At 43.5% G+C, this 22,500-nt stretch overlaps 1 protein-coding gene across 10 annotated transcripts in view; it reads left to right on the top strand.

Moving 5' to 3' along the window:
• The window catches only part of LOC135099722 (uncharacterized), a 353,588-nt gene that overhangs the window by 56,187 nt on the left and 274,901 nt on the right, over positions 1-22,500 (top strand). For 6 of the 10 annotated variants that reach the window (XR_010268314.1, XR_010268312.1, XR_010268313.1 and 3 more), the window contains exons 3-4: positions 7,130-7,228; positions 7,472-7,577. Coding sequence is in view for 2 of the 10 variants with exons in the window: in XM_064002216.1 (XP_063858286.1) it covers positions 7,130-7,228; positions 7,472-7,577 (205 nt within the window). In the remaining 8 variants the exon portion in view is untranslated. The remainder of the gene's footprint in view (positions 1-7,129; positions 7,229-7,471; positions 7,578-22,500) is intronic. The other 4 variants (XR_010268324.1, XR_010268323.1, XR_010268329.1 and 1 more) reach the window with 1 other exon arrangement.

Here is a 22,500-nt window from a genome sequence, read left to right as displayed (position 1 = left end):
TCTTTTTTGGTGTGGGTGGCTGTGTTTTTCTAGGTTTGATTTCGTATTTTTTTTTTTTTGTAGTTATTGGAGCGAATTTATACTGTTGCTGACCCCGCTTCGTTCGTCAGAGTGAGTGAGAGAGAGAGAGAGAGAGAGAGAGAGAGAGAGAGAGAGAGAGAGAGAGAGAGAGAGAGAGAACTACAAGGATAATGAACTGGTACAAGAAAGAGGAAGGAGAGGAAGGGCAAGCAGAGAGAGAGAGAGAGAGAGAGAGAGAGAGAGAGAGAGAGAGAGAGAGAGACTGACGGTAGTGGTGGTGGTGGTGGGGTCAGGCAAGCGATTGGTGCTTAGATACTCATACGCACAAACACCCTCTTCCCCCCAACTCTCTCTCTCTCTCTCTCTCTCTCTCTCTCTCTCTCTCTCTCTCTCTCTCTCTCTCTGGATAATTCGACACAGAGACGGACAAACTGAGCGGCGCAGACCCTAAACTTTCTTCGCCCAAAGAGTATTTGGACACCTCCTCTCCAGACGCAGGCCAAAACTTGAGTCTCGCGGGAACTGAGGGCCGAGAGAGGATCGTTCATGGAGAGACGCAGGAGGAGGAGGAGGAGGAGGAGGAGGAGGAAGAGGAGGAGGAGGAGGAGGAGGAGGAGGACGAGGAGGAGGAAGAGGAGTATGAAGGAACAGGAGGATAGCCCATGAATCGAGTGGGACGTGAGGGAGGGGCAGGAGGGAAAGGAGAGGGGAAAGGAGAGAGCTGAGGGTGAGTGGGCGGGAAGGGGAAAAGGGGGAGAGATGGCGACAAGGGCGGGGTTTGAATCACCTTCCAACCTTTCACGGTATGCAAAATTCTCTCTCTCTCTCTCTCTCTCTCTCTCTCTCTCTCTCTCTCTCTCTCTCTCTCTCTCTCTCTCTCTCTCTCTCTCTCTCTCTCTCGTTATTATAGCCTGTAGAGATTGCACTGAAAGATAAGCGACGAGGAAAGGGGAAAGAGACAGCGGTTTATTATTATTTTTTTCTCCTCATTATTATTATTATCATTTCTATTAATACCATCAGTATCACTGCACTTAAACTTGTATGTATATGTGTATACTGAATTTCTATTTTTGTATTCTAGTCCTCAAAGTATGGTAGAATATTATGCGTGTTTTTTTTATTAATTTATTTTGTTGATTTCCACTACGTATACCTTGACAAATAACAAAACAAAAAAAATAATAATAGTAAAAACAATAATATCAACCACCACTAGTCCTTACCCACTTCAGAATAATAAAACACACACACACACACAAACACACACACACACACACACACACACACACACACACACACACACACACACACACACACACACACACACACACACACACACACACACACACACACACACACACACACACACACACACACACGTACAAAAAAAAAAAACTTTCATTCCTCACTTTATTTTTAGTTCTTCACCTCTCGCCTGCCTGGACACCAAATAAGATCGATCATCTAACGTTATCTCTCTGGCCACACCGCCTTTAAGGGAAGCACTGAAACTATAAGGGGTCGCAGAGAGAGAGAGAGAGAGAGAGAGAGAGAGAGAGAGAGAGAGAGAGAGAGAGAGAGAGATCCCATGGTAATAAAAGTGAAGCGGTGGGACAAGGACACAGAGAAACAGAGTAAGAATGTCACGATAAAGACGATTCGATGCTCTTCTCAGACGTCTGGGAATCTTCTCTCCTTCGTCTGCCCCGCCGCCTGTAGTGTTTGACTGCTAATAGAACGCGAGAAATTATCGAAGCTATTAATGTTTGCCTTCATTAGAGAGGCAGACAGTCAGAGAGAGAGAGAGAGAGAGAGAGAGAGAGAGAGAGAGAGAGAGAGAGAGAGAGAGAGAGAGAGAGAGAGAGAGAGAGAGAGAGAGAGAGAGAGCAAAGCAATCTGTTGTTGTATGACCAAGACACAAGGTCGAAATTGCACGTAAAGTATCTGAGAGAGAGAGAGAGAGAGAGAGAGAGAGAGAGAGAGAGAGAGAGAGAGAGAGAGAGAGAGAGAGAGAGAGGGTGTGTGTATGTGCGTGCGTGTGTGCATGCATGTATGTGCGTGCGCCTGTGTGTACATACTCGTACGTGGGATAAAATCAGGCAAGAAAATATCCGAATGAAAACGAAATGCACGGAAATAGAGAAATAAGGAGAATGAATTAAGAGGAAAAAGAGAGAAACGTGATAACTATCTGGGAAAAAAGACACACATTTCCATAGAGAGAGAGAGAGAGAGAGAGAGAGAGAGAGAGAGAGAGAGAGAGAGAGAGAGAGAGAGACTATGGAGGGGAGGCGTTCAATACTTGGGACCGCGTGTGTCTTCTTTCCCCCTTCCTCCCTCCCTTCCCTTCCCTTCCCTTCCCTTCCCTTCCCTTCCCATCCCTTCCCCCCATCCACACCCACTCCCCTTGCAATCCCAGGAGTTGCCGCCGCTCGCCACCCGTGCAACTCTCTTTCCTCCCTCCCTCCCTCCCTCCCTCCCTCCCTCCCTGCTCTCGCTACCGCCTACCTCCAGCATCATGATAATAAGTTAGATTTACCATATTTTGGACACAGTACCCTGCCTCGACCGCCCGCCTCACCTGCCTCGCCCTGCCCTCTCGCGCGAAACTCTCTGTCCTCGTGGTCGCTAAGATGCCTCGCTCTCTTGGAAAAAATAAGTGGAAATCTAGTAGTTTTTCGCGCGCCTGCAACATGGGAGCGAGCGTCCGTTTTGCCCAATCAAACTACGGGGGGGAGTTTTTTTTTTTTTTTTGTAATGGGGGTTGCTATTACCGGCGAATTTTATTTTTGTTTTGTGTTTTTTTCTTTTTTTTCTCGTGTATTATTTCTATGATTTACGGTCAGTGGGATTCTTATTTATTTATTTTTTTTTATATATTTCTCTCTCTCTCTCTCTCTCTCTCTCTCTCTCTCTCTCTCTCTCTCTCTCTCTCTCTCTCTCTCTCTCTCTCTCTCTCTCTCTCTCTCTTTACTTACGTGTGTATTTCCTTCCCATCTTCCTTCCTTTAGTTTTGGATCGGTAATGCTCGTTTGGTTTTGGTTTTGTATGTACTGTATATTTGTGTGTTTTTTTTATTTCCTAGTCTATTACTCATATGTTCTTTGCGCATCTCTCTCTCTCTCTCTCTCTCTCTCTCTCTCTCTCTCTCTCTCTCTCTCTCTCTCTCTCTCTCTCTCTCTCTCTCTCTCTCTCTCTCTTTCAACTGCGGGTTTGTATCTGTCAAAGCCAAAATTTCAAGAACTTAAACCAGAGAGAAATCGAAAGAAAGTAAGTATGAAAAAGAAACTAAAAAAAAAACATAATTACAAATATTAGAAGGAAGCTGCAAATGGAGAGTTTTTTTCCATATCTCTCATCTCTCTCCCTCTCTCCAATCCTATTCCCTCCCTTCCCTTCTTTGCCTCCCTCTCCACTTTCTCTCTCTTACCCCCACTTTTCCTCCTTCCCCCTCCCCCTTTCCCTCCAAACTACGAACCTGACTGACGCGTGGGATTGAAGCCAAATTTTTTCATTGGCATAAATTTTTGCGAATTCCCTCCTCCCCTCCCCTCCCTCCCCCCACCCTCTCTCTTCCCTCCCCTCCCTCCAGCCAAACCACTACCCCTGTCCCTATTTCCAAGGCTGCTCGCGCACTTCGTTTGTATGTGTGTGTGTGTGTGTGTGTGTGTATGTGTGTGTGTGGTTTCATACAGAGAGAGAGAGAGAGAGAGAGAGAGAGAGAGAGAGAGAGAGAGAGAGAGAGAGAGAGAGAGAGAGAGAGAGAGAGAGAGAGAGAGTGTTTGTATCACGACTGATCTTTGTTTTATCTATATTCTGTTTATCAGCCCTTCAGTTTATCCACTGAAAGAGAGAGAGAGAGAGAGAGAGAGAGAGAGAGAGAGAGAGAGAGAGAGAGAGAGAGAGAGAGAGAGAGAATACTGAATTTATTTTTATTTCCCATTCTGTTCTCTTATTTGCTTTTATTGTATGCCTAAGTAAACATCCGTATCTTCATATTAACCAGCTTTTGATGTTTTTACCAGTATTGATATATATATAACTCTCCCTTCTCTTTGTATGATTTCATTGTGCTCTTTTTCGTCTCTATCAGATTTATGCATTTGTCGTAAGAAAATATCAAGGAACGCATCTTTAGAAATAGCAAAATTTCTCAATGGTTGTTTTCTGAGGTTTTATTTATACCTTATACCCTACTTTATAACCCACCCCACACCCTCCATGTATTTTCTTCTACCCTACTCATGTACTTTCTTAAATAAACTGTTAACTATTACCTTCAGCATATATTATAAATTCTTAGGATCAGTGACAGATGAACTTTACCATCACAACAATAGTGCATATATATATATATATATATATATATATATATATATATATATATATATATATATATATATATATATATATATATATATATATATATATATATCACGTATCGTTGCTTCAGACTCTCTCTTGCGTGGTGCTGGACAGGAGAAATATTGTCCCAGAGTATTAAGTGATGTAAAGCGTATTCTTTCTCTATATATATATATATATATATATATATATATATATATATATATATATATATATATATATATATATATATATATATATATATATATATATATATATATATATATATATATATATAAAACATGGATATTTTTGTGATTATTTTTAAAGATGAGTGAATTCTTGTGTTGCTTGTTGTTGTTGGTGGTGGTGGTGGTGGTCTTGCTGCTCCTGTTGTTGCTACTTCTAGGTCTGCTGTTCTTGCTGTTCACTTTGTTATTATTATTATCTGATACTTTATTATAGCATCTAATTTGGCCTTGATATCATTATCATCGTTATCATTACCATTGTCGCCTTCGCCGTAGTCGTCGTCATCATCATCATCATCACCATCATCATCATCATCATCATCATCATCATCATCATCACTTGTGCCATATTTTTTGCTGACTTTTTATCTTTTTATATACAGTTACATTAATTAAAAGGAGTATAATAGTAGTAGTAGTAGTGGTTGTTGTAGCAGTAGTGGTAATAGTAGTAGTAGTGGTTGTAATGGTTGTAGTAGTAGTAGTAGTAGTAGTAGTAGTAGTAGTGGTGGTTGTAGTAGTAGTAATGGTGATAGTAATAGCAGTGGTGGTGATGGTGGTGGTAGTAGTAGTAGTAGTAGTAGTAGTAGTAGTAGTAGTAACAACAACAGTAATACTAGTTGAAACCTCTAGAAGCAGCAGCATCAGTAACAACAACAACAACAGTAGAAGTAGTAGTAATAGTAGTTATTGTAGTAGTAGTAGTAGTTATTGTAGTTGTAGCAGTAGTAGTGATAGTAGTAAGAGTAGTTGAGCAGCAACAGTAGTAGTAGTAGTAGTAGTACTACTACTACTACTACTACTACTACTACTACTACTATTGCGAGTTGAAGAAAAATAACAACAGTAACAGGCAGCAACAATGAAAGTTTAGCACCTTTTGTTCCAAACTCTGACAGTATAGTTGTGAAATTATTCAGACAGCTGAAACTCAAGAAGTGTGTGTGTGTGTGTGTGTGTGTGTGTGTGTGTGTGTGTGTGTGTGTGTGTGTGTAACAAACTACAAGTGATATTCTGTATTTTAATAATCTCTACTTTTGTGCATAGCTACTTCGGAGTAGGGATGGAGTTATTTATGACATGGACTTTGTTTTTCGGCTAGACAGGAGACAAAATGTGAAAATAATTCGCATTGATTTCTCCTTTTTAATGTGTGATTTTTTCCCTGAATGAAATTTTACTTTAAACTTGAGTGGACGCGAGGAGTGAGAGGCGCTGTAATGAAAAGGAAATGTAGCGCTGTTCCTTGTATATCTTTTGATTAAACTTTCGTGTACATGTCCATTAGCAGTTCGAAATATATATATATATATATATATATATATATATATATATATATATATATATATATATATATATATATATATATATATATATATATATATATATATATATATATATATATATATATATATATATATATATATATATATTGTAGTTAAAGTTTTATTTGTTGGAGTAAAACGATAGACATATGGCTAAAATTATAATCAATTCCTATTTTTTGTACCCTGGTATCTAGTGTCTGGTGTGCAGCATGGATGAATGTTCTGATGAAGGCGTGCGCCGATATGAAAATAACACGGGAAAAAATATGAGCGAAGGTTTTATTTCAGTCACAGTAGATTATTGGTCGAGAGGTGTGCATGGAGGCGGGAGGAGGCAGGCATGGAGCTTCCCGGGCGGCGTGGACTGCTGATAGCGTGGCGGGAAGGCGCGTTCGGGGACTGCAAGAAAAATAACCTACACTCAGTTCGAGTATTTGGGCAAAAGATTTCATTACGGGTTGTGGCGAGGGAGGGAGAGTGAATGAGTCAGCGTGAGGCAGCAGCACCAGCCCCTTGGTGCCCGCAGCCACGCACACCACCCTAGGGCCGCGGCACACACGCCAGACTTTCGCTGCCCGCGGGAGCAAGCTCAGGGACACCGCGGAGTCCACCTCGTGTTCGGCGCATGACTTTTTTTTTTCTTTTCTTTTTTATATCTGGTTATCACAAGTCAAGGATTTTTTTTTTTTTTTCCCTCACCTTCAAATTCCGCTGCTGCAAACCTGTCTCACTTTTTTTTATTATCTCTCTCTCTCTCTCTCTCTCTCTCTCTCTCTCTCTCTCTCTCTCTCTCTCTCTCTCTCTCTCTCTCTCTCTCTCTCTCTCTCTCTCTCTCTCTCTCTCTCTCTCTCCATGCTCCATGTGATGTTAAACATTTATTATACTTATTACTTTTCTATCTTTTTTACCATGGCTGAGTTTTGCAATTCTAATGGCCACACAAATCAAGCTGAGAGCTGCAAAAATGCGTCACACTTACTGAATAAAAAAAGGAAAAAACTAAAACCATTTGAATGCTGCTAAAATAGAGCAAAAAAAAAAAAAAAAAATTCAAATCTAACTGGAATTGGAAATAAAATGGAAGTGAAACAGCCGCTAAACCTCGAGCAGGTTAGGCAGTAATAACACTGCTGTCAAAACATCGTATACCTAAAATACATATACTTTTTTTTTTCCCTTCAGACTTTGGCAGTGTGGTGAGGCGCGGCTCAGTCCCGGCCACCTCTAAGCAGTACCTGAGCGGTGGTGCGGCGGCGGCAATACATCACCACGCATTCAAAGGTAATCGATAAAGTTAAGAGCAGACAATTGCCTCTATTTTTCTGCCCTGGAGTAGCCAATGCAGCCTCCCTATATAAATTCACAGTAATAGTTGAACCCAGCACCGCCCTCCCTATCTTGACCACCCGCCCTCCCTCGCTCCAGTACATTGCACCTACACTCTCACTCACTCACTCACTTACTCACTCACTCACTCACTCACTCACTCACTCACTCACTCATGGTTATCTTTTCGCTAGTAAGACAGCCACGTACCGCCCACCTGGATACTGACGAGAGATAGAAATTGGATGATAAGAAGGTGCAGGCAGGTCCACTCAATCTGTCACTCTCACCTTCCACCCTGCAGGTAAATGTAGTGAGAGAGAGAGAGAGAGAGAGAGAGAGAGAGAGAGAGAGAGAGAGAGAGAGAGAGAGAGAGAGAGAGATTCGTTTGTTAATCCTATGAGAATGTATATATTTCCCAATCCACTATGTATTTACAAGTACTTAGGCCTTCCACACTGAGAATTAAAAGCGAGGAATATATAAGGCAATACGCAGGACAACCTTTTCCTTTTACCCGAGTAGCAATGACTTTCCAGTTTCATTTTCCTTTATTTTTATTTTGAAACACGCATTTCTTTTTAAAGCATGCAAGTGACTTTTTTGGGAGATCCTTTTTATTTTCAATTAAACATACTTATATGAGAGACGGAAGGAGGAATAGACGAAAAGGTAAATAAATAATAGAGTTAGTCGGGAACCCTGCGTATATCTGAAGGTCGTATTGCAAAACATGAAATAATAAGAAGGAATGTGAAGTCAGAGAGAAAGACAGAGAGGGAGAGGTATATGTGGAAGGAGGAGTAAATAAATAGTGGATCTTTAAGGGGTAAATCTGCGTATAACTGAAGGTCGTATTGCAGAACATGATGAAGTAACAAGCAAGGTGGAATCAGGGAGAGACAGAGAAAGAGAGAGAGGGAGGGAGAGGTAGGTGGGCGGGCGGCGAGCATGTGGAATTACAGCGGGTCTCTTGCTGATAATTACAGTCGAGGTAAGCGGCTGCGTGCAATCGCTTAATTCAGGAGGAACGTAATTCGTACTTGAGATTCAGCATTTTGGTGGCGACCCGCACATTAGCCGCTCGCTCGCTGACTCCAGCGTGCAATGAATATTTGAAGGAAATTCCACCAGTGGCTTAAGTCGCGTCCAGTGCGGTCAGAGGTTAATTAGTGTGTGTGTGTGTGTGTGTGTGTGTGTGTGTGTGTGTGTGTGTGTGTTGCGTGCCAAACGTTTGCGAGGAGCCGTAATTAATATTTTCTCAACGCCTGTGGGTCTTTGGTCTTATTTAGAATCTAATTAAAAGCTGAAAATGCTTATTAGACCTGCATTTTTGTGAGAGCCGGAGAGATGCGTCACCTTAGAGAGAGAGAGAGAGAGAGAGAGAGAGAGAGAGAGAGAGAGAGAGAGAGAGAGAGAGAAAGGGGGGATCAAGCAAGCAAACACACACACACACACACACACACACACACACACACACACACACACACACACACACACACACACACACACACACACACCTATATAACCATGGTTTCATCCATCTTATCCTTACTCGTATATAAAAAAATAAAAAAAATACACATTTTCATCAGCCATTGAAGAGCATCAGTTTCGAAACACGAGCTTATCTTTTGGAGAATTCCATCTCATTTTTTCTTTTCTTTTCATTTCCTACGTTCTTTATTTTTTCTTCCTTCATTATCATTAGTGAATGAGTCTGTGGAGAGGACGAGGTATAAGATATTACTCAGTCGTAACTATTATTTTTTTGTCTTTTTTTATTCATTTATATTCAAAAGCTTCCTTTATGTCCTTTTTCATTAATATTTTTGGAGCTAATCCAGTGTATTTATTTTTTTTCACTCATTTTACATTATATTAATTAGAAAAATGCAGGTTCTTGGGTAAGTCTTCAGTCTCTCTCTCTCTCTCTCTCTCTCTCTCTCTCTCTCTCTCTCTCTCTCTCTCTCTCTCTCTCTCTCTCTCTCTCTCTCTCTCTCTCTCTCTCTCTCTCTCTCTCTCTCTCTCCAAAAGTGACCACCGGACCATGTGGTGCCCTTAGTTTCCCTTCCTGTTGCCCCTTCTTTTTGTCGCTCCTTCCCTTCCCCCAACCCCCAGCACCCCCAGCAAGGAAGCCCCAGGTGTGTGTGTGTGTGTGTGTGTGTGTGTGTGTGTGTGTCTGTGTGTGTGGTGCAGGGAGATTAATAAGCTTATTTCTATCTAGTTTCAAATCAGAAATAGTGTTGTTGTTGTTGTTGTTATTATTATTATTATTATTATTATTATTATTGTTATTATTATTATTATTATTATTATTTTTTTTTTTTATTAGTGTTGCTGCTGTCGTCGTCGTTGTTATCATTAGGTTCCTGAATTTGGGCCACGCTCTCTCAGCAATAAGTGAAAACTAACATTTATTTCAACCAACTAATGTTTCCATGAGTGCAATTGGATTAGCACGGAGAGTCACAACCTGCAGGAATATTACAACTACACTCGCATTTCATTATGGATATTACCTCCATTACTATTCTTACCATTTAAGAATCATACTCCAAGAGAAAATATTGCATAATTTGCATCCACGCTATTCTACTGTTATGTGGCTTGCTAGGAAGGGCGAGGAAGGACCGCCGAGGAACCAGGGGTATAAATGCATGATTATTTCGTTATTTCCTGCACATTAATACACAAGACAATGCTTGCTAACGCCGCTGAGTCTGGGTGCAGAAGCCGCCGCGGAGTGTCGTAACTCGCAGGGAACGTTAAGCTGTCAGCGGATTGGCTTGTGCAGCGGAGAGCCGCCGCCACCACGCCACGCCGGCGAGATGCACCACTGATACAGATGCACAAGAACTGCCACCACTATTTCTACGGTCTGAGGGTCGCCGCCGGGTTACTTTTGTGGTGCAAAAATGTTAAAAGAAATGCGAAATAAAAGACTTGAAGAAATATGTAGCGCTATGATTAGTACACATTTGTTTTGTTTGTTGCGTGAAAGAAAAGGGGAAAATTAAAGCTGAATTTGTAGTATAATGCGGCGTGCTCGGGTGTTACTGAGGGCTGCTCGAGTGTTATGCGTGCTGGCATTTGAAGGAATTCTGAAAAAAAGAACGATAAAAGAAAGGAAACTGCCTAGTTCACAGAGAAATTCTGCAGCTAAGCACAGTCTTCAGTCTTATTCTCTTTAAATCTAAGTTGAATTATGATGAGACTTTATATATTTTTTTTTCACAACCTGAGTATGAATTATATGAAGCGAATCGTATAAATTGAGCTGCGCTGAATCGAGAAATTTTTCTTCCCTTGAATTCGTCATACTTTGAAATTTGTCTCTGTCTCCTGTCGCGAATTACGGCTAAGTGACGCTCACGCGCTATCACACTACTGACTGTCTTCATCATGTGTCGCACGCTTAAAAAAATTACCAGAAAGAAAAACGATGAAGAATCAGATGCATTTCTCAATCTTGGGAGTATAAATGGAAGGCGTTTCCTGTTGATTTTGTGTTAAGTTCTGCCCTTTTTTGTATAGAATAAGTCATATACATTACTAAAACAAAATACCATCGAGATTAAGTAGCGGTGTATATCTTATGTTTACATCGGGGTGGTTTATGATTTCTACGTGTACACTTTCGAGCAAAAGAAGGAAAGTAAAGATGTTACATTTCATTCTAAAACTGGATAGAGGCAGAATTAGACTTTTTTTTTCTATGTGTGTATTTGTCAAGTGTCTCAGCTTATGTATGTATGTATTTATGTATGTTTCTATTTATCTTTCTCTTCGTGTATGTAGCCACACATCCATATCTATCTATATCAGCACATCTATCTAGCATTTCTCTACTTAATATTTATGTACTCATCCGTCTATATGCCTGGCTATTTGTCTGTCTCTTTATCTGCCACGCTGGGCTCATGGCAAGGTCACCGAAGATACACAGAATTTGAAAGTAAAATGTAGTACAGCAAAGGCAGCGCTCTTTTTCCTTTCCGGTATACATAAACATAAAATATATGGTGATGGTGTATTACCTATATATACTCGTACACAAAACAAATGTTACAATGTACAGTTGTGATCATAAGTCGCGACACAAACCATGTTCATATCCTTAATATTTATTTTTATTTTTCCTTCAGTATTTAATCCCTTGCTCTGCTGACAGTCCCGCTACAAAAATTGGTGATTGGTAGATTCTTGGCAGGAAAACATTAAACGCCGTGGAAATACAGTGGAGGTGACCGTACATATGTATATATTTATCCTTGATTTTAACCATTTCCTTTCCAAACGGCTTTCTCCCATATTGACCTAGAACATTTTAAAACATACAGTCTCTTAGAATATTCCTATATTCTAAAAAAAAAAAAAAAAAAAGAAATCAGCCTCTCTATCTTTTCTTTTTGTCTGCAATAATTTTGGGGGAGTTGTGAATCCATACAATATGAGTGTGTGTTTTTTTCTGCATCTCTCTTAATGTTATCAAAGAACCTACAGAGCAGTAATTGGATTAAGATACACTCTGCATGAATCAGCGAAATAAACGATTCATTTCTGAGGTGCAAGTGGTGTATGTATCACGAGAGCACATAAGGCTAAGGACACAGTGCAGGGGTAGCGAGGTGGTGGTGCAGCGAGCAGAAAGCACAGCACACCGAGTACCATCCCGTGAACAATATAGTAAAAAAAGGCCTTAACAGAACGACAGTGACGGGAGGCGGTGATGGTGGCGGCGCGCGGACGAAACAGTAAAATGGTTTAACATCAAAAGAATTCACTCGAGGTAATGGTACGCTGGGTGATGGTACGTAGAGAGAGAGAGAGAGAGAGAGAGAGAGAGAGAGAGAGAGAGAGAGAGAGAGAGTATGGCACCTAACATCTATCCATATCCAGTAACATAACGAACACACATTGGACGAAACGCATTCTTTTATCGACTAAATGTTATGAAGTCGTGCATATTCCTAACATTTCTTTATTGCGAGAGTGTTATTGTGTGTGTGTGTGTGTGTGTGTGTGTGTGTGTGTGTGTGTGTGTGTGTTTGTGCGTGCGTGGGCGTGACCGTACTACTCCTTCTCATCCCAGTGTTAAAGTGATTTAATGCGAGGCCACAATTGATGTACATTAAACTGGGCCGCGCGATGCACTGTACTTAATGGGTGTATGTGTATTGATGAGTGTGCAGAGAGAGAGAGAGAGAGAGAGAGAGAGAGAGAGAGAGAGAGAGAGCCAGACAGACAGACAGAAAAGAGAAAAAGAAAAACTAAACATAAGAAAATGAAGATTACAGAGAGAAACAGACAGGGTGACAAACGGTTAGACAAAAAGAGAAACAGAGATAGACGAAGAAGAAAATATATATGTATATATAAAAGATAAACTAGTGCAGATAGAGAGAGAGAGAGAGAGAGAGAGAGAGAGAGAGAGAGAGAGAGAGAGAGAGAGAGAGAGAGAGAGAGAGAGAGAGAGAGAGAAGGTAGAATAGAGCACGGAGTAGTACATTAGTTATCATTACCTATTCACACTTGTACTCAAACTCATTCTCCTCAGCGGCGTCCACACAAGATGTACTAAAAGTCTCCAGCAGCAGCACATTTACCAGCACCTTTTAACACGGTCCCGCCGCGCCCTCTGCATAATGTAAGGACGTGCCCCTTTGTGTGTGTAAGTATGTGCGTATGTGTGTAGCTTTGGTCTTGTGCTGGACATGTATACGGGAAGGTCGATATAGGAGTAGGTATGTGTACGTTTAAACAGATGTGTGTGTGTGTGTGTGTGTGTGTGTGTGTGTGTGTGTGTGTGTGTGTGTGTGTGTGTGTGTGTGTGTGTGTGTGTGTGTGTGTCTACAATATTTGATATATGGATGTCTTTTTCTTTGTCTAGGAGAGTGAGAGAGAGAGAGAGAGAGAGAGAGAGAGAGAGAGAGAGAGAGAGAGAGAGAGAGAGAGAGAGAGAGAGAGAGAGAGGAACGAAGCTGAAGGCAATATGTATCCATCCTTACGTAAAGATCAAACGACCCTTCATCTTGTCCCTCTAAACTCTGGCTTTTTCCTCCCTATTCCTCCCCCATTCACGCCCATACAGACTCCGCCATTAGCCCCATTTATCCTCCCTGGTCGTGCTGGCCGCCCCATTACCTCACGTCACACCTAGCTAAGTGTCCCCTATTTAACCCATAGCAAGCCCTCTATTCCTATTCCCCATGTCCTGTGTATAGGCGGGAGGGAGAGGTAGAGGGAAGGGTTGGGTAAGGTAAGGCAAGGCTGGGTTGGGTTTGTGTCCCCGCCGCCGCCCAGTGTCTTGCTTTATGGCCTCTCACCCTTGTACTGGTGCCGAAATTAATGCCCCTTTGAACTCCTGCCATGCCGCTACCCACTGACATCCGCATTAATTAGAGAGAGAGAGAGAGAGAGAGAGAGAGAGAGAGAGAGAGAGAGAGAGAGAGAGAGAGAGAGAGAGAGAGAGAGAGAGAGAGAGAGAGAGAGAGTAAAGAGGAGATAATTCTGCGTAGTTTAGAGGTTCCCTGCTGATCTAACGTCTGCTAATGGCGAGTCGGCGAGGCTGTACCCTCACGACGGGTCTTGTGTGTATGTGTGTGTGTGTGTGTGTGTGTGTGTGTGTGTGTGTGTGTGTGTGTGTTTGCAAGTGGTGGAGGAAGAGCGACAATCGAGCTTTTGCTGTCGGAAAAAAAAAAAAACATATACTGCATAGCAATTTCGCGACCCTGGCGTGGCTAGGAAACAATTTGGGGTTAGGATCAAAAATAGGCGTGAGGGCGGGCGGGCGGGCATGCAGCTGCGTTGCGCTGCCGTGCTTGCATGGACGACCACCTCTTCCCCTCTCCCACTGGTGGCCATGAGGACACCGCATCCCGCTGATCGAGAGATGTAAAAGGAGTACTCGTGGTCCGCGTAAATCACACACCAGTGTATCATTTTCATCGGTGACGTCGCATTTACGACGGACTAATGTATCCGGGGTGGGGGGAGGGGAAGGAACGGTGGTCTCTCCCTACCTCCCTCCCCCCGTATCTGCGGGCCTCGTGTCACCAGAGTTTCACGCAGACCTCGTGCATAAATCTGCCCGCCTCTCATGCTTTATAAATCCCTCCCCTAAACGACAAATGGAATCGGGGATTAACTCATCAAGCGACGCCGTGGTAGGATTTGACGCGGGAGTGTGCGGTGGCGACGGCGGTAGGAGGAAGAGAAAAGGAACAAGGCAAGACGGATGAGGAGGAGGAGGAGGGTAAAAATAAAGAGAAGGATGCGGTGAAGGAGAAGGTAGAAGAGGAACAAGAGGAGGAGGAGCTCCCGGCCACCTCCCTCCTGGCCGCTGCCTTGACCCCGTGCGATGGCGTGGCCGCACGTGGGTCAGACGTGGCACTGAGGGTCAGCGGGTGCGTGGAGGGAGGGAGGAGGGAGAGGGAGGAGGGGCGGCCACTTCCTGTCACACGAAGCAGCTCCCCCGAGACGCTCCTTCACACACACACACACACACACACACACACACACACACACACACACACACACACACACACACACACACACACACACACACACACACTTGCCGCCACTGCCGCTTGCCGCGCGCCTTCGCGTCCGTCCGCCGCGTCGGGGTGAACACAGCGCGGCTTAAAAATGTTCCCCGGGAAACTCGCTGGCTGGCCTCACATTATTAGTCCGTCAGCGATTATCACGAAACATCTCATTTTATATATCTGCGTATTATTGCATATTGCATTGATTATTGAAAATCGATGCCGTGGCGGTAAGATGAGGTCGAGTTTTATGCGAGCGCCTGCGTCAGGCGAGCCTGGGGGCGGGGAGAGCAGCGGAGGTGAAGTGCGTCTTCCCGCCCACAAATCTGCGCTAAGGTGGCTCTCAGCACGCCCACGACACACGCTAGCAGGGGGAAGGGTGTGGCGTGAGGAGGAATAGGAAATGGAAACAAGGCTGCCGAACCTACCTTGGCGAGGAGTGGTGCGTGCGAAGGCTGGCCGGGCGGGACAACCAGTGAGCCCCGTGTTGCAGGCTGCCCTGGGCACCTCGCCGGGCACCGCTCTGCAACACCCCAACACCTTCAGCCTCACACCGCCTCCCCCGAGGCCCCCATCCCTCATGACGGCCGCCCTCACCTCACCAGAGGATAGCTGCTTGCTGACAAAGGCAAAAGATCAATAATAAAGTCGAAACGCAACACGAAAGCGCGGTTTTTGGCAGAATGAAGCGTCGTCGCACCTCCGCCAGGCCGCGCCGGGGGAGGAGTTACGTATTCATGTCATAACCCCGCATCACCCTGCCGGCCGGGGGGAAGAGAGCGGAGGGGGTACAGCGCTCTCTCTCTCTCTCTCTCTCTCTCTCTCTCTCTCTCTCTCTCTCTCTCTCTCTCTCTCTCTCTCTCTCTCTCTCTCTCTCTCTCTCTCTCTCGCCCTTATCCCTCTTCTACCACCACCATCACCACCCCCACCATCGGCGTTATCCTCATTGCGATGTTTGTGCGTTCGTGCAACTGTCCCTCGGCACCATTTACCTCACTGTCTCCTCCTTTATTCTTTCATTTCTTTCCTCCAACACCTGACACTTTCTATTTCTGCTCCTTGCTCTTCAAATCCGACAGTGCTTTCTCTCTCTCTCTCTCTCTCTCTCTCTCTCTCTCTCTCTCTCTCTCTCTCTCTCTCTGGCAGTGCGCGAGGTGGAAGTATTTTTAACCCTCTCCTCGGTCCCAGAGTAAACTACGACTCCAGCAGCAGCAGCAGCAGCAACAGCAACAGCAGCAGCAACAACAGCAGCAGGAGCAGTAGTAGTGTTCCTCGAGGCTGACTTCCAACATTTACCTCTTATCCCCTTCACACAACGGCTGCACACTCATGTTTCTTCTAATTACCGGGGCTCTCCCTACCTTCTTTCACCTTTCGCCGGAGGGGGAGACACCGGCAAAACACAGCACTTGGGGGCACCAGCAATAATTATAAATCACATTATCACTTCTACGTCCACCGTCGCCACGCTTACCGCGCTTTCTTATCGTCGAATTCATCATCGCCATCATTATCATCAGCTGCAGCATTATCACCTTGTCCCACAATTCATCGCTTAATGAGAAGTAATGATCAAGGTGGCGGAGGCAGACCCAGGTGAAGTGGCCGCCGTCTAGGAGACTTACCTGGCTGACGGAAGAACAAGAAGGAGGAGGAAGAGAAGAAGCACGTGATGGAGGCAGGAAACCACAGGCATAAGGACAAGGAGTAGGAGCAGGATGAAAGAGAAAGAGGAGGAGGAGCAGAAGGAGGACAAGAAGGAGAAGGAAGAGGAGAAGGATGAGAAGCACGTGAGGAGTAGGAGCAGGATGAAAGAGAAGTTGGAGGAGGAGAAAAAGGAGGAGGATGTGGTGGTTGAGGAGGAGGAGAAGGTGGGAGACAGAAGACAAGCTCAGGAAACAGAAGGAGAAAGATTAGAAGGAAAAGGCGAGGAAAGAAAAGGCGAAAGCGACATGGAGAAACAAGAGACGAAGAAACAGGAGAAGCAAGATGGAATTAAAACAAGAAAGCATACAGTAGAAGAAAAGAGAGAGAGAAAGAGACATTGGAAGAATACAAACGAAAAACAAATAAAATAAGGCAAAGCAACATTACAAATAGAAAACGAGAGGATATAAGCAAAACAAGAAGGAAGAGTACTCGTATAGAAGGTAAGGAACCAGAACAAGTAGGAGAAGGAGGACGAAGAGGACAGCATCCACTCACCATTACCTTGTGAGGCCTAGACAGGGAGTGTGTGCATCGGGAAGGAAGACTCAATTGATCAAAGACCTCATCCTGACGAGACTTGGCCCAGCTGTTGAAAAGGAGAGAGAGAGAGAGAGAGAGAGAGAGAGAGAGAGAGAGAGAGAGAGAGAGGAGAGGAGAGGAGAGGTACTGGTACTGGTACTGGTGGAGGAGGGGAAGAGAAGGGCAGAGGGAAGAAGGGAGGGAAGGAGGGACAACAGTGAGAGGGAGGGAGAGGCAACCAGGCATATTGCAAAAACAGGCTCGGCTGCTTCCCCCTCCTCCACCTCCTGTTCTTCCTCCTCCTCCTCCTCCTCCTCCTCCTCCTCCTCCTCCTCCTCCTCCTCCTCCTCCTCCTCCTCCTCCTCCTCTTTCTCCTTCTCGTACTCCTACTCCTGTTCGTCCTGCTGTTGCTATTCCTCCTCCTCCTCCTCCTCCTCCTCCTCCTCCTCCTCCGCCGCCGCCTCTTCCTTCAGGCGACTAGTACTTCTTGATATTGTTTTAAGCCTTCGTTTACGAGTTCATATCAAGGTTAAGGAGACCCTCTTATCTTCTTTTTCTTTGGTTATATATTTACCAGTGTTGTCTTCCATAAATGTGTCTTTATATTATTTTAAGTTTATGATCTGTTTTATTTATTTTGTGTTTGAAAATTTTCTCTTTGCTCTCTCTCTCTCTCTCTCTCTCTCTCTCTCTCTCTCTCTCTCTCTCTCTCTCTCTCTCTCTCTCTCTCTCTCTCTCTCTCTCTCTCTCTCTCTCTCTCTCTCTCTCCCTCTCTCGCTTTTCATTCTATTTTTCCATGTTGACGTTTGCTTTTTTGGCCAGTGCCCTACATGAGAGAGAGAGACAGAAAGAGAGAGAGAGAGAGAGAGAGAGAGAGAGAGAGAGAGAGAGAGAGAGAGAGAGAGAGAGAGAGAGAGAGAGAGACTGTGTGTGTGTGTGTGTGTGTGTGTGTATGTATGTCACCACTAGATGCAATATGGATGAAGGCAAGAGGTCGTCGTCGCCTTTTCTTTTTTCATTAAGCTGCATCTTGGTTCTTCTTTTATCTTTTTTCCTCCTCTGATGTTACTGATGCCTCTCCTCCTCCTCCTCCTCCTCCTCCTCCTCCTCCTCCTCCTCCTCCTCCTCCTCCTTTAACCTCCTCTTCCTCCAGCGTGGTTGGCCTTCATTCTCGCGTCTCCCCTCTCTTTTTCCTAGTATCTCTCTCTCTCTCTCTCTCTCTCTCTCTCTCTCTCTCTCTCTCTCTCTCTCTCTCTCTCTCTCTCTCTCTCTCTCTCTCTCTCTCTCTCTCTCTCTCTCTCTCTCTCTCTCTCTCTCTCTCTCTCTCTCTCTCGCTGCTCTTCTCTTCTCACCCTAACCCGTTTACAATTGCCCTCTCCCTCCTGCTCTCCCCCTCTCCCGGCCCATCCCTCTTCCAACACATGCTTATTGAATATCACCCCCCTCTACTCTCTCTCTCTCTCTCTCTCTCTCTCTCTCTCTCTCTCTCTCTCTCTCTCTCTCTCTCTCTCTCTCTCTCTCTCTCTCTCTCTCTCTCTTGCTATCAGTCGGTATTGCAATGTTCATCGTTACTGTTTCTTTTTTGTCATCATCGTTATTTCTTTTTTTTTTGCGTGTGTTTTATTGGTGTTATTTTTAGATGCAAGCAATGTTAGGGTCTTTGATATTGTGGCTTCCTATTTTGGGTACTCGATTTTCTCTTCTTGGTTTTTCTTTGCTAATAGGTAAAATGAAAAAAAAAGTTTGTATGTTAGTACGTGTTGTTAGTTCACTGATTTTAAGCTTTTGTGTTCATTTTATTTATTTATTCACTTATAGTTCATTTATTTACTGATTATCTTTATTTATTTACTTCTTTTGGCTGTAAGTAACGGAAGGTAAATGCATTAAACAATCATATTTTTTTTTATTTACTTTTATTTTTATTTATCTATTTATTTATTTTTTACTTTGTGGTTCAGCAGTGTTTGGAAGCGCCACCTTTAGTGCATGCGTTTATGAAGAAACGAAATAATGATGTGTGTGTTTTATTAGTACATTGTTTACATCTTTATTGCCATTATTTCTGTATATCGTTCATGTTTTTCATATGTCTTCTTATCACTTCGATTTTATTTTCTCGTTCCAGATTTTTATCATTTGAAAATTACTGCTTGCATCATTATAGCTGTAAATCCTTTTGTGGTTTTAGTTATTTTTATATATACACATTTACACACATTTTAGTATCACTTAGTAGTCGCTGTTTTTCTCTTTCGAAAATTACATTAAAATTACTGTACCGGAAAGATTGTTATTTTACATTAGTTATTTTACTATTTCTTTACTTTTTTTTTCGCTTAGGTAACGTCATTGTTTCCCTTGCCATGTTTTATCTTTTTCCTTTCACTTTTTTGGTGTTCTGGCTCATTTTTCCCTATGGTCATCATCGATTGGTCCTCTCCATCATCGCTTGGTCCTCTCCATCATCCAGGCTTCCTTAACACCATCAAAACCCACTGAATTATCTATCTATCTGTGGCTTTTGGTCGAGTCCTTGCTACCGTGAATCGTGTCTCCCAACCTAAAATAAATAAATATTGCTTCATATTTTTCTTTAGCATTATTATTTTGTAGGTCACGAGAGGGAACAATCAGTTGCCATTCCGACGGGGGAAATAAACCACTAAGTAGCTCATTACTTTACTGTGGTGTCAGAAAATTCTGCTTTACAAGTACTTTTAAAATCTATTTGCTGGATGATGAACGGTGAAAGGTGTGTCATTAATGTTGATGTATCTTATTTGTGGTTAAATCGTTATGTTTACTTATTCTTTTTTTTTTTCGTTTATTTTATCTTTTTTTCGTATTTCTTGATATGAATGTTTTGTCGCAATTTATTTTTTCGATAATTTTTGCTTAATGTTTCTTAACCTTTTCATTTCTTCGGCTACAGCTGAACAATTTTTTTTTCTTTATGGATGAGGGATACACACACACACACACATACATACATACACACACACACACACACACACACACACACACACACACACACACACACACACACACACACACACACACACACACACACACACACACACACACACACACACTGCACAGACCACCACGAACGTATGTAGGATCATTTCAATGAAAAACTTCATTAGACGACAGAAAAGGAAACTGGGTATTAATTACCCATAAATCTTGTCATTCCTAAAAAAAAGACTAAGACAAAAAAAAAAATCATGAGCATCACCACTATCACTCCCGTGTTCTTCCATTCCTGTCCTCTCCCCGTTCTCTTCCCCCTATCGAGGGTGTCCACTATCCTGTCAAGAGGTGGACCTGCCCCAGCCTCCCCCTCCACGCCCGCCTTGCCCCTGGCCTTGGTTCGGGGGCTGCTTGGGGGAGGAGAGGGCGCAGTCTGGGAAGGGGGGACATGGGTCTGGGTGGGCTGGTGTGTTGCTGCTGTACTGGTGAGGGTCTCTCGTGCACACTGACTGACTGGTGGTTGTTTGCAGCTGACTGGTTTGGCGAGGACCGCTTCCATGTGTGTGTGTGTGTGTGTGTGTGTGTGTGTGTGTGTGTGTGTGTGTGTGTGTGTGTGTGTGTATGTACGTGTGTGTTTGCTCGGATGTTACGTACGTCCGCGTGTTACATAAAAACGAAAGGAGGAAAAAGATTACACGACTTTGTCATCTTCCATTTTACAGTTTGAAGTCATCACCACTTGAACGTCCGTCCTTCCTCTCCCTCTCGTCTGAGCTTCCTCCTCCTCCTCCTCTTCCTCCTATTCTTGCTGCCACCTCTACCCCCTCCACCTACTTCTCCTCCTCTTTCTCCTCTCCTTGCTCCTTTCTCTACCTCTTTCTGCTCTTCCTCCTCCTCTTTCTATCTTCTTATTCCTTCATCTCCTTCCCATCTTCCTCCATATCCTCCTCCTCCACTCTGCCTCTCCTCGCAGTAAGGTAATAAAGATGAAAGTTCCCTCAGTGTAGCAGTAAAGCTCCGAGCACCGGCCTGGACTACTCAAGCAGGTAACCTTGTTAGGAGGCGGACCACCTTTTGTTACCTGCTCCTCCTATATACTCATCTTCCTATGTTGCTCTCCCTCCCCGAGTCTTCTACCCTATCCTCCTCTTCCTCCTACTCCTCCTCAGCCTGCTGTCCTCTCTTCCTTCTTCGTTCATCCCGCGCCACACGACCACCAGGCCACCTCCTCACCCTCGTCCCTCCATAACCATCCATCAGGGGACGAGCGCCGCCCTGTCATCATTCTCCGCCTCGATGCGACTCCCTCCCCGGGGCACGATGGAAGGTGACCGTGCCCCGTCTGAGGAAGGATCGCATTAAAGACTTGAAATTCACTTATTCGGTAACTGTTATGTCTGTATTCGGGGGATGTTGCTTTAGATAACCGTTGTTTTAATATATTTTCTCATTTTTTTTGTTCTTGTACTATTTTTCTGGCTTATTTTTCGGTACAGTTTTGGTGCACATGGAAACTTTCTGTTTTTGCTTACACATTTTGTAGTATACAGGAGTAATATAATTGTGTTTTTATATATAAATGTTTTTGTTGTTATTCCTAAGTATATACGTATAGTACTATATTGCTTATACACAGTACACAACAACGTATCATATGTGTTTTATATGAAAGTTTTCGTTATTATTATTCCTAAGTGTATAGTACTAGGTTTGGTAAACTATGTACGCAAAGCTTTTCTCTTTATATTTATTATGATGCCGTGAAATTTGTTGTTACGCTTGATGTACACGTCTCTATTCACTGTATTGCAGCTGTTTTTCACCTTTATTCTTCCCGTGAATGCAATGTTCAGTTTGTTACGACCTGACAGGACATATACTTTGTGCTTAAGTGTACATGTGTGTGTTTGCGTGTGACTTTCGTTCTTATTTTAAACCAATGAAAAATGTACCCTTTTTCTTTCATTTCACCTCCTATATCACAGTGAACCACGTGGCATACCGTTACGTTCTCTTGAAGAATAAATAAATAAAAAAAAAAAAAAGAGAGGATCATGACACACAAAATCTACCTAAATTGATAATGGTATTGGGGTACACCTCGAATTTCCTCTTTATGGGCCGGCAATATGCGGTCATTCCTGCCTTTTTATAACCGCGCTGACCTGCTTTCGCTCGTGCAAACAGAAGGAAATAGTCGCGGCTTAGGGGACACACACCCGCCCGGCGATGCCACGCAAGCAGGAGCCGCCACGACTAATGGGGAGCACGTGGGTCTGCCTCAACTGCGCGGGGACATGCGAGAGAGAGAGAGAGAGAGAGAGAGAGAGAGAGAGAGAGAGAGGGAGAGGGAGAGAGAGGACTAGATAAATATTTTCGATGACTAGATATATTTGAATGACTAGTAATAAAAATAAAGTAAATAAAATTGTATATATCATCTAAAACATAATGACAAATAAAAAAAATGTT

This window comes from Scylla paramamosain, chromosome 1 (genome assembly GCF_035594125.1).
Source record: "Scylla paramamosain isolate STU-SP2022 chromosome 1, ASM3559412v1, whole genome shotgun sequence".
Taxonomy (NCBI): domain Eukaryota; kingdom Metazoa; phylum Arthropoda; class Malacostraca; order Decapoda; family Portunidae; genus Scylla; species Scylla paramamosain.
Note: the sequence above shows the minus strand (reverse complement) of the source record. Positions and strands in the feature narration are given on the sequence as shown.